We start from the raw sequence: 12,194 nt of genomic DNA, 5'->3' as shown, positions 1-12,194 counted from the left end.
ATGTGAACAGCAGAAGAGTTATAATCATTGGACACTGCTCATAATAGAGAGCAACACTAGTTTAACACTGTGCCACCAGTTGGCGCTAAAGAGCACACACTCAAACACGCTGCACTAAGATCTAATTTGACCTCTTAATTTTATTTCTTTAATTTGTTTTTGCTATTCGTGTGAATTGGTCGTGCATTTTTTTGTGTGATGATTTAAAAAAGTAAGTATTAAGTAGGTCAAATTTATATTTAATCAAAAAAAACAAAACACAATTTGGTGCTGGGCAGATGGCCATATCAGACTGTGTTTGGCAGGACTCACCATCAGGAAGCACACTGGGCTGCCAGTCCTTCAGGACCTTGTTAATCTCCTCTCCAAACTGCTGGTAGCATGGGTCACTAAATAGGTCATCCTTCCGGCCTTTGGCATGGAGGTGCTTCACACAAATAAAAAAATCTCACATTAACAAAAGATTTCAATGAACAAGCTGCAATCTGTGGTTGCTCATAGAGATAAAAACTTTAGTGTCCTCATATTTAATTGATCATCACTGTTTTTCAGGATGTGAACAGCAAAGATTTATAATCACCGGACACACAAATCTGTACAAACACAAACAAAAATCTTGCAAACACAAACAAAAACTCGCTTATTGAAAGATTTCTATTTTTTTCCTTTTTTTAAAAAAAAAGGAGGGAAGGGCTGCAGCACATTACAGGAGGCCAGGAAAAGGTACACGACATTTTCAAGTATTTTAAGTGATATTACTTGATTAAACTTTTAAACCATTTCAATCTTTCAAACTTTGTTAAATACAAACAAATAAACTCAAGCTTACATTTTTCTGTCAGAAAAACCACACTCCAGAGGACTTTGGATAACCCCGGGCTCCACTCTGCTGCCATGCTCTGCTGCTGCTGCTCACATGTGAGAGCAGGAGGCAAGACTGTCCGCTAGTTATATCTGTCCTATTGGAAACACCCCCACTAAATTTTAGTTCCTACCACCAAAATGACTACAGATGGGAGGGACTTTACTAGAACAAAAAGGAAAGGCTACTTCTTGTTTCTTAAATTTACTTTACGCATCTAAAATGTAAATTGTGTAATGTTTTCTTTATTTTGTTATTTTTGTCAGTGAAACAATGATCCTTGTGGTGGTTATGGAGAGGGAGTCATCAAAATCAGTATTGTTACAACGCCACTACTAATGTTACAAGAATTATGAGCGATGCCTTGCCTTTTTTGTACTTTGTTTAAGCAAAGAAACAAAAGGAGTGGACTCCAACTGGATAATTACGATCACACAGTCAGCTTCTTAATTAAACGATTGTTAAAATATTTATTGTTTAAACCACGTTTCATGTTAAATCTGTAAACCTAGATTAGATATATAGATAGATCATTCAGACTTAAGCCTAGTTCACACTACACGATTCTTAGCCCGATTTGCCGCTCGGCTCGTTATGTGTAAACTACTCAATGTGTCACAACGGTTCCCCTGACACATCACAGACGTCTGCCAGATATCTAGAAGAGTCGGCCGACTTGACATCGACACACACACAGCTGGCGGAGCAGGCAGCTAATCTTACTTTTTCACTGCAAAACACTTTTTACTGACCTCCAGCTCTCTCTGTAGCTCAGACGATCCCTGCTACCTGCGTGTGCTAATCCATTCTTTCACCCAGATTCTTTTTCTTTATAATTGCGCTCTTTATAATAACAAACAGCTGTTTCATGTGTAGGTTCGCGTCATTCACATTCACCACAAAACGTGGTTTGGAGACCAGCGTCGGGTGACAGAGTCGCTGTCAGCTCGTGTAGTGTGTGACCCCCTGTCACCGATCAGTCACGTAGTGTGAACGCCACAACGACTTCAAGACTCCCGTCACAAGACGGCAAGTTGTGTAGTGTGAACAGCACGGCCATTGGCCGACGCTGAAAGTCGTGTAGTCTGCACAAGCCTTTAGCCTCAGGTGTCACCAACGACCATGACGACTAATGAACCAAGAAGTATCCATCATCTTTATAACGACCCCACAGAGGTTAAGTAGGTGGGATTCCCTGCCAGTCAGTCAGAACTGAAGAAGCCTCTTGGATGATAGGCGAAACATCTTCTAGTATCTTCAACCTTGAACAACTATGACCTGGATGAGTCTTCACAGACTGGCCAGATCACGGGACAAAAATCAAGTAAGATTTTTTTAAGATAATAGCTATGGGATTTTTATTAGCAGTTGACAGATTGACTGAAAGTACGGGGAATTGATATGCAACAAAGATCTTCCCAGCTGGAAGAAGTGGGTACACTACTGTTACATGCTATGCATCCAAGACTTGATGGGCATTGTTGTATTTACATTGTTTTTTTTCATTTCAACAAACAATTTGAAAATGGATAGTTCAAATGGATTTTATGTATTGACATGCGGCGCAATCTCAATGATCAGTGTCCATGTTCAATGTTATACTTTGTGTCTTATTTTTATACACATGTTCTTGTGGCCTGCTGGAGATGTGATGTGTTTCTGGGGTTTGATTCTCCAATTTGGTACCAACCTGCTGGATCCCTAGACAGAGGTAGAGGATGCTGTCTGGAGAGTAACGCTCCCCGCTGGGCCTGCAGACCTCCCTGACAAACCGGGACAGAGCTGTGTTCAGCTCCTCGGAACTCAACGACAACAGGTTACTTTTAGACCGGGCTGCAGGAGATGGGAACAGACACCGATTGCTGTTAGCAAACACATCCTACATGTTTTCAAATATGATAATCAAGCTTTAATTTTCAGCCAAGCACTGCACAGTAACTCTCATATGCTACACTACTCAGCCATGGCAGCAAGTTGGGTTTTGCTTACCTGGTTTGGAGCAGTCCTTCTCTTTGGTGTCATCTGATTTGTCAGAAGTAGACAGTGCCCAGCGTTTCCATGCATGGATGCCATAGCGAGCTTTGAGAGGCAGCGACCGTCCTTCTGAGTGTCTGCCTGCCGGACTGGAAAAAGAGTACGAGGCGAGATCTGAGCTCTCCTCTACTGCCTGCCTCTTGTTCCCCTGCAACACAAACACCAATTGCTATACAGGAAACTTAACTTGGCCAATACAAAGTTTCTTGTATATATGTTTACATGTATATATGTGTTTGTGCATACTTTTCTCCTGGGCTGTGGTCGAGGTGTCGACTCCTCCGGCTCTGCCTTCTCCTCTGCCAGGAGTGGAGGTAGAGAGAAACCCATATCCTCGTCCATTTCCTCCAGGACTGGTACAGGGTCTGAGGCTGAGACAGGAAACATCTTATTTGTTACATGGAGAAAATATTAATCCAGTCATGATGGGATACACTAGATTAAGGAGAATTTACAACTGTTGACAAATACTGTGTATTACTACACTTAAAATGACCTTACATATAGTTAACTATATTACAGTGTGTTATAAATGTTTATAGATCATTTAGAAATCCCACTGTGAGACATCCACCATTGTGTCCCTGAGCAAGACACTTGACCCCTAGTTGCTCCAGAGGCGTGCGACCTCTGACGTGTATAGCAATTGTAAGTCGCTTTGGATAAAAGCGTCAGCTAAATGAATAAATGTCGAAATGCTAAATATTAGGAGGATTAAATTAAAGTGTTACCACATTGATTTATCTGGCAACAAATGCTGTTTATGACAACATTTAGCCAGTTTATTTACCAAAGATTACTCAATAACACTGTTGATAACCTTTACTATAATTATTCCACCTTTCAACATGACACTTTATAGAGAGCCTAAGTCACTCGCTTCCTCTTCCACTTATTTCAGAAAATTTATGTATAGTAGTCAATGGCAAGAGGCAACTTATTTTTGATCCTGTTTGAACTGTGTGCCCTGAATTACACATGATGTTTGTCAATTTAAAAGAATTTTCTCCGTCAAGAAAGTTGCAGTTTGTCGTAAAACAGTAAAGTTTCGTCGTTTTGTGTGAAAACCGTTCAGTCATTGCAGTGTCTCATTTAATAAGGAAGCACTTAGAAGACTCTGACGCTTATGCACGTGTTATATTTGCTGATTTTAGTTCTGCTTTTGATACTGTCCGTCCTCATTTGCTCATTCAGAGGCTTGCTGACATGAAAATTAATCCTTTAATTATCAAATGGTTTTACTCTTAACAAAGTGAAGGTAAATGCTACACTATCTAAGACAAAATATTGTTGTACTGGGGTACCTCAAGAAGCTGTCTCTTGTTCACACTTTATACTAACGAGTGCAGAAGTAATGAGCACAACTACTATGTCATAAAATTCTCTGATGACAATTATTTTAAGTTTATTGCATGTTGGCGACTGCCCTTCAACTTATTACATGGAGATTGACTTCTTTAAGGATTGGTGCGTGAGGAATAATCTCATCCTGAATAATTTGAAAACAAAAGAGATGATATTTGATCCCAGGGAAGTGAGAGCCCATAACAATGTAGTCAATGGGGGCAGAGAAATTGAGCAAGTAACTTCATACAAGTACTTGGGTATACAATTAGATAACCAATTAAAAGGAAATGTGCATGTCGACTATTTGTGTGACAAACTGGCCCAGAGACTGCAACATCTCCGCAGATTGAGACTGGTAGGGGTGAGTACTAAAATCATGACCATGATCATTTTACAATGCTGTGCTGGAAGGTCTGATCAGATATGAAATGGCATCCTGGTTTGGCACCATTACCATCCAGTTCAAAACAAAAATTGGAAGAATAAAAGCTGCGATGAAGGTTATGGGAAAGAAAGGCTACACTTCCCTTCAGACCATCTTTGAAAATATGGTAGTCTCCCAGGCTCAGAAAATTCTGAAGGACCCTTCCCATATTCTGCACTCTGAATACGATGTTTTACCTTCAGGAAAACTCCTTAGAGCTAGCAGATGTAGAAGTAACCGCTATAAGCAGTCCTTCATCCCAACTTTCATAGCGCTCCTAAATAAACAATTTGCTTGGAACAAGATGGCTTGAAGCACTTCCAGCACTTTATTTATAAGCATAGTTTAATATTGTTTGATCGCTTGCACTAATGTTTATCAACCAGATCTTATATGAGTTTCTCTTTTTTTAATATAGAATTGTGGCAGTTGTACTTTCAGTGTCTGTCATCTGCTTTAAGTGCAACTGAATATAATAATTCTGAGGTTTCATATCACTCAGGTTCTACTTACCTTGTAATCAATGATTGAAACGGGCAGGGTCATAGATACTTGTGTAATGTAATGTAAATGTATGGTGGATTATATGATATATTTGAGTGTAAAGTCCATAAGTGTTACTGGTGTTTACTGCAGCCTCATGCAGCACTGATGCCCAAGACAAATTTCCCTCAGGTGCCAATAAAGTTTCTTAATCTTAATGAACTACATCTCTCGTCTCGCGCAATATACGTCACCAACATGTTATCGCGGGATGCTACCTAACGTTCACTGCTTGGTTGCTGCTAGCTAGATAACATAGCTATGTTCCACGCAGAAATATATCTCACCTGATGTGTTTTATCCAACGACTCAGTCCTTTTATCACATTATCCACACATGTAAGTTCTTTGACGTCAGTCATTGAGAGAAGTTACGTCACAGGAACTGTTAAGTTTGAGGTCTTTGTAATTATGTATTTTTTACAGTCTTATACCTCAGTTCAAACTGTGACTTTGACTTTTAAATGTATATTTTAAATTGACCATCATCATATGTCTAATTCAGAGCACAATTCAAACAGGATCAAAAAATTTGTGGTCCCTTGCCATCGACTACCGTAACGTTACATAATTTTTTCCTGATGTAAGGTCCCATGGTGGTCCACCGGAACGGGAGGGACTATAGGGAGGCTCTCTATAGTCTGTCTGCTACCTACAGAAGAGCTGGAATGGAACAGAGATTTTCAACAATACATATAAACAAAAGAAATGAAAGCTGAACATAGTGAGAGATGAGAACAAAACTTAAAAAAAAAAAGTCTTATTCCTGGTCTGGTTATGACTTCAGTACGTGAAACTTTAAACCCTCTGGCCTGATTGTGATGACCCCAGCAGGCCCAGAAATAACCAAAGGGAGGAATTTTAATCTCAATTACTGTACTGATCCATTAAAAACCCATGCAGCCAGATGCTGTTACATAAGAGCTTCTTCACTAAACGGAATGAATCAGGAGGAAAAATGCACACAGAGAGAGGAAGTCAGAGTGAGCGTTTGAGACAAATCAGTCCCTCCAGGATTTCACCAGCCTTTGTGTGACTGCTGCTGCCTCAAATGCCTGATTTTGCAGCAGGATTTCTAAAATAATTGCCATTTTTTTGTGATAAAATTGTGGGAATAAGTGAAAACTGCAAAGGTTTAAATTTTGCTTCAGATATATAGCTCTAACCCTGCATATTTAAACCAGCTTACCTTGATTCTTTCAGTGTTTGCAACTGACCAGGATGAAACCGCCTGTGCTACAGGGATTTGTCTTGTCTAACATCCTCTGTGCGTTTATGCCATTCTAGACGGTCCGCGCTGAATTCACAGGGATTTGTTATATTTGTGATGTGCAATAGTTGCTATCGTGACATCGCAAAATCTTTTTAACTTTGCTTTCAAACTTAGGAGGCACCAAATAAATGTGGAATGATGTCTTGAAGTTGCAAATTTCAAGAGACAAAGGGTTTGGTCATTAAGAGTGATTAAGTAAACTGAAAAATTCCAAAAAAATAAAAAAGGTTACTTGGCCTAAGAAAAAAAAAAATGTTAATCTTGACATCTAATAGAAGAGTTCCTTCATGTCAGGAATATTTATATTCAGTTATTTTTGGTATGATTTGATTGGCATCTGTTGTACTTACAATTTTTAACTGTGGTTTTCATTATTTATTATACTTTTTTTAAAATTTTGTTATGTAAAAAAAATAAAAACACATTCAATGTTTTATTTTCAGTTTAAACAATGTCAGTATGTTTGACTTTGACTGTCACACCTTGAAATCCAGAGCCTGTCATTACCAACTGCAGAACTATTATTTATGGCTTTAACATTATGACAGTGATTCTTCCTGACTGGCACTGCCTCGCTGGCATCGACAGGTCTAGAACTACATGTACATGTACCTTGAGGAAAGTCTGCCTCCAGGTCCAGGTCGGGCTCGTACTTGTCCTCCTCCTCGTCTTCCACCTCCGCCCCCCCCTTCTCCTCCTCTGGCTCTTCCTTCAGCCCCTGCTGCTCTTCCTCCTGCTGCTCCTCCTCCTCCACCTTCTTCTTCTCCTCTTGTGCCTCTTCCTCAGAACTGCTGCTGAGGAGGACGACTCCTCTCTACGTTCACTCTTCACCTTCATCGACTTCACATCTGAAACACACAGCCAAGTAAGTTCTCATTGGCATCATTAGCTGCAGCCTTCTTCAAATCTAAATGGATCTTGTGTTAAGATTGTGAATGTTGTAACAACATTGTTTTTAGAATGAAATGTTTTGAGTACAAGTTTGTTGATGGTTTGGGCACCACAAACAAAATTTAATTCACCTCCATTGCATCAGGGTCGTAAGCGGAAGTCCAGATATTTCAATACCAGGTCCAATAAAACCAAAGCGTACCTGGTTTCTGGTCCTCTGCGATCATGTCAGCCATGGAGAGCAGGTCAGCCTCCAGAGGGTCAGAGGGCAGCTTGTTTTTCAATTCGTTGATGGTCTGGATGATCTGCTCTGCCCCCTGCAGGGTGGTGGGCAGGAACACAGGCACTGGAACCTGGACGGAACACAATATACTTTGTTGGTTAGTAATCAGACAACTTTGGCAATTGTCTCCTTACTTTACTTGGGTTTTTTCCTCAACATTTTTCTAGACCTACATTTGTACACTTAATTGTTGTGGGATTGTAACATTTATTAATACACAGGCCTTTATTAATTTGTCTATGTCAACACCTTTACATGATGAGTTTTGGCCTTTTAGCATGAACATGTGTGTTCATGAACCAAACATCGTGTCTTACCGGTACAGGCAGAGAGACTGGAGTGGGAGTGACCTGGGAATACATATTCATGGGCACGGGGATGAAGACGGGCACAGGTATGGGTACAGGAACGTACTCCCTCTTCACACCATCGTCTACATCTGTGGACACAGAATCATAACATTATATATGCAGATCAGTATGTATATTAATGGGTCATGAAGGAATGATTTCAAAGGGCAAGTGGCAGGAATCTTGTTAAATCTCCACATAGCTGTTGTACCTGGAACCAGGCGAAAAAATCTCAAACGTGTAAAATTGTCCCAATTCCATTGCTTTGCTATAGCAACCTTTAGCTGCGAGCATACGCTCTTCACTGGAACCTTCATACCATCTCCGATTCAATCCGGTATCTTAACTACATCATATAAGGTTCCTGTGTGGGTGGGTGTAACGACCCAGAGGTATCTAACTGGCAGCCATGATAAGAGCTGGACAAATTCTCTCAGTGCTAACGAAAGGTGCTTCCGTTCTTATGTCCTGAACCACTGAACCATCCTTTATAAAAGGAAAGGAGATAATGCCATCCTAAACTTCCCTGCAACAGCAACATGTAAAGCGACACCATTGTAGTTTCACCACGGTAGACCCACATAAATATAGAAACAGCACACAATCCAAAATTTATGAAAGTCCCTGCATGATTGGCTGAGCTCCAAATCCATAAATAGAGATTTCTTCTCTAAATTATCTAGTTAGTAATCTTGAAGAAGCAGCATACTGAATTGCTAGTTAACAATATCACCACCCCCCATTGTGGAATGCACTGCTCAACTTACACTATTGTATATTGCTTTTATATTATTTAAAAAAAAATTTTTTTAAACAGTATCTATTTTGTTGTTACTTCCTGTGAGTAACTGATGGTTAAAGCCCCCCTCCATTTTGACATTTCTATGATATGTCATTTCCTTACAATTTTGATTACCCATAGTTTGCCAAATAGCTTAATTTTGTGCTCAAAGTTGCAAAAGTTGCTTAGTTGTTAAAACGGGGTGGTGACGTATGACTATAGAAATTCAAAAAATGGCAGTTAAAACTGGCTGGAGGGGGACTTTAAGGTTTACCACAAGTATAAATTGAAAACATACTTTCTTAGGAGGTGTGATTCTGTTTTGGAAACATTACATACAGCATTGAGGTTGTCACTGTACTTATCTTCAAAGTGTTTTAAAAACGTTTTTTTTAAATCCTAGTCTAAGTGCATTTGGGATTCTCTGAGCAGGGTGGCTGTCTCCATCACACCTTTACTTGACCTCATGAAGTTTTCTATTGAGGTCAAGGAAAAGTGTTTAGGGAAAGACATTCAATTTGTAGCACTCTTAAGACGCTGCGTTTACCCGTCTGTAAAAGTTTGCTCTGCATGTGTGGCTTGCAGTAGGTAGCCTTGGTCAGGGTGAGCGGTTTGCAGAGAACTGCCTTGTTCTTGACGTCTCTCGCCAATCCTCCACCAGCGTATGGCACAGCGCCCTGGTTCACCAGATGCAACATGGCAGAGATTAAAAAAAACAAACAGAAATGTGGCTTCTGCTTTTATGAAAATGTTCATTTGTTATACGGAAACATTTTTCTTTTAAAGGACGTTAAGTAAGTATGCACTACATTTCAAAACTATTAGGTGGTAAATTCAATGACATTTGTACTAAATGCACAAAAAATACAAAGCAACAAGTAATGTTTCATAATTTTAAAGCAATCTGTATTATAATGATTGACTTGTTTCCAAATTCTTACTTACCCCAAGTTTGGCCCCTTGCATTTCATACCCTGTAAAGGAGGAAAATGAAATACGTCACATCTTTGCCTCATAAAGAAATCATGGCATGATTTTATAAAAAGACTTTCTGATCACAACGCTTCTGATAACATTAATTCATACCCTAATGACCGTTAAACAGAATTGTGTTACATGGAAGGGTAAGGGTCATTTGTAGGAAGACCTTAGTAATTTCAAAGGAAACACACACACTCTGACTTTTTACCCAGGCTGCTGTTCTCTGGGCCTTTCTGTGTGACCATGATGGGCTCGTTCTGCTGGCAGTAGAACTTCAATAGACACTCTTGATCACAGAAATGCTTCATCTCTGCTCTCCACATCACAGACTCTGTCAGGTTACCCTGCACCTTACAGCAGTCACACCTCGCCGCCTAGTGGCCACAAGATGACAGTTACAGAACATTCACAAAAACATACCTGCGGTACAAATACAATTGTTTAAATGTATTAACAATATACACAAGAGTATGATCGGACCTTGTAGTACCAGTCATTGAACTTCTTGGAACAGGCCTCGCTGCAGAAGTCCCGGGTCATGCCGCCGAGCTGCCGGGTCACACTCCTCTTACAGAGCTGGTTGCAGTGGTTACAGCTGACACACTTCAGACCCAACCGCTTGATAAAATCCTGCTTAAATAACAGCTTACAACCTGAAGAAAAAAAAAAAAAACAGAAGGAAATAGGCTCAGATATGGAAATGGAAAATAACAACAAAAAAAAATTAAACACTACACAGCTAGAAAAACAAAACAGCTACCGTGGGATACGATCAGTCTCTTACTACTTCAAAAATGTGTCGAGTCGAGGAGGGAAGGAGAAAGGGAAGAGAGGAGATCAGTACCTTCACTGCAGAAAGGTCTCTTGACCCCGGAGAACTTGACCATCTCATGTAGCGTCTTCTCCTCTTGGCAGTACTCACAGAACGTCACAATGCAGTGCAGCTTCTTGTAGTCCTCACAGCATGTCTTACTACAGAACTGGTAGACCTTATCCTGAAGACACACATTCAGATAAATGTATTGTACCTATTCTGGCTTTAAGAGTATTATCCCAGAGAAGCAGCTAGAACCAGCAAATTTTGGCAGTTTTACTTAAAAAGAAAAAAAAAAGAGAAGACAAATGATTAATGAAAATGATTGCAGATTAATTTTCTGTCGACTGAATAATGGTTTCAGCTCAGAGGAAGACTTAGTTTTCGTTTGTCTATGGTACTACACTATGACACAGAGCATTATTTGTGGAAGAAGGAGACATCGACTGTCTGCCTGTCTAAAAATTAGGAAACTACTTCTCAGGATGGTCTCACCTCCCACTCCAGTGTTTCAGGCTTCAAGCTGAATGCTCCTCGACAGTAGTTGCATTTCAGTTGGACGGTGTTGTTTGTAGTGGAGAGGGGCGTCTGTCCATTGGTGGCCGTTTGAAGAGTAGCATTCTTTACAAAAAAACAAAACACAAATATAAAAAGACATCAGATGGACTAAATGAAAAACATGATGACTTGCAGCTGGTGATCAACAACATCTAAAGTGTCTAATGCATCTTTATATATCAAAACCACCTGGATGTACTACAGAGGTATTTAATGAAGCTAATTAACACATCGACTTGCAAATCTCTTTATCTATGTATTATATGAACTCTGTATCATTAATAATGTTAGACTTGTGGTAGTTTCAAGAAAGTAAGTTGTCTCGTTAATATGCAGATTTATGCAACATGGTGCTAAAGAACTAATCAGACTCCACTGATGGAACCTGTCGTGTTTTGAGCTGCCGTTTTCTTGAGGATGTGTCATGTGAGTAGAGGATGACGGCATACTGGACGACTGGGTATTATTTTTGCAACTTTAACCATCATTCCCATCAAGTATAATAACATTTTATCTCCTACTAATTTATACAGAAATTGTGACACGGAGTCCACTCCACACAACTGGAGTTTGGGGGTGGGGTGGGGGTCATTGGAAACACCAACTATCAGTATGTCTAGTTTGATCCAATCATCTGACCTATTTAATTACATGAGACTAGTATGTAGGCTTTATTCATCCTCACAGCAGCTAAGACAAGATGTACAAAACAATACAGTGTTTTCAACTATATCAAAGACCTATTGTGCTTAATAATAGAGAACACATCAGTTTTTTTATTTTTAAAAGCACTCAGATTTGTGTCTTCTGGTTTTAAAAGACAAAAAGGAGTCCCCACCTGGAACTTGGTAACACACTGTGAGCTGCAGAAGTTGAGGATGTTTCCCTCTGGCAGTGTGGCCTGGTACTGGGTAATGAGTTCCTCTTACAGAAGTGACATGTGGGCTCAGTGTCTGCACACACAATTAAGTGTTAAAACTCACATGAAATACTGTACATTTACACATGCTTGTGACTGAAGCAGCTGTTTGACATACATATTCATTCAATGTTT

The 12,194-nt window shown here is 39.8% G+C and overlaps 1 protein-coding gene across 1 annotated transcript in view; it reads right to left on the bottom strand.

Annotated features, from left to right (window-relative positions):
* The window catches only part of zmym2 (zinc finger, MYM-type 2), a 39,677-nt gene that overhangs the window by 6,060 nt on the left and 21,423 nt on the right, over nt 1-12,194 (bottom strand). The window contains 15 exon segments of the mRNA XM_038721163.1: nt 313-427; nt 2,553-2,695; nt 2,852-3,044; nt 3,143-3,267; nt 7,095-7,250; nt 7,576-7,726; nt 7,974-8,095; nt 9,335-9,464; nt 9,733-9,761; nt 9,962-10,142; nt 10,249-10,421; nt 10,613-10,763; nt 11,078-11,203; nt 11,979-12,049; nt 12,052-12,093. Coding sequence (XP_038577091.1) covers nt 313-427; nt 2,553-2,695; nt 2,852-3,044; nt 3,143-3,267; nt 7,095-7,250; nt 7,576-7,726; nt 7,974-8,095; nt 9,335-9,464; nt 9,733-9,761; nt 9,962-10,142; nt 10,249-10,421; nt 10,613-10,763; nt 11,078-11,203; nt 11,979-12,049; nt 12,052-12,093 — 1,908 coding nt within the window.

Source organism: Micropterus salmoides, unplaced genomic scaffold (genome assembly GCF_014851395.1).
Source record: "Micropterus salmoides isolate LMB-PRFRI ecotype aquatic unplaced genomic scaffold, ASM1485139v1 Ms_hic_scaffold_15, whole genome shotgun sequence".
Classification (NCBI taxonomy): domain Eukaryota; kingdom Metazoa; phylum Chordata; class Actinopteri; order Centrarchiformes; family Centrarchidae; genus Micropterus; species Micropterus salmoides.
This window is presented reverse-complemented; position numbering and strand designations above follow the sequence as displayed.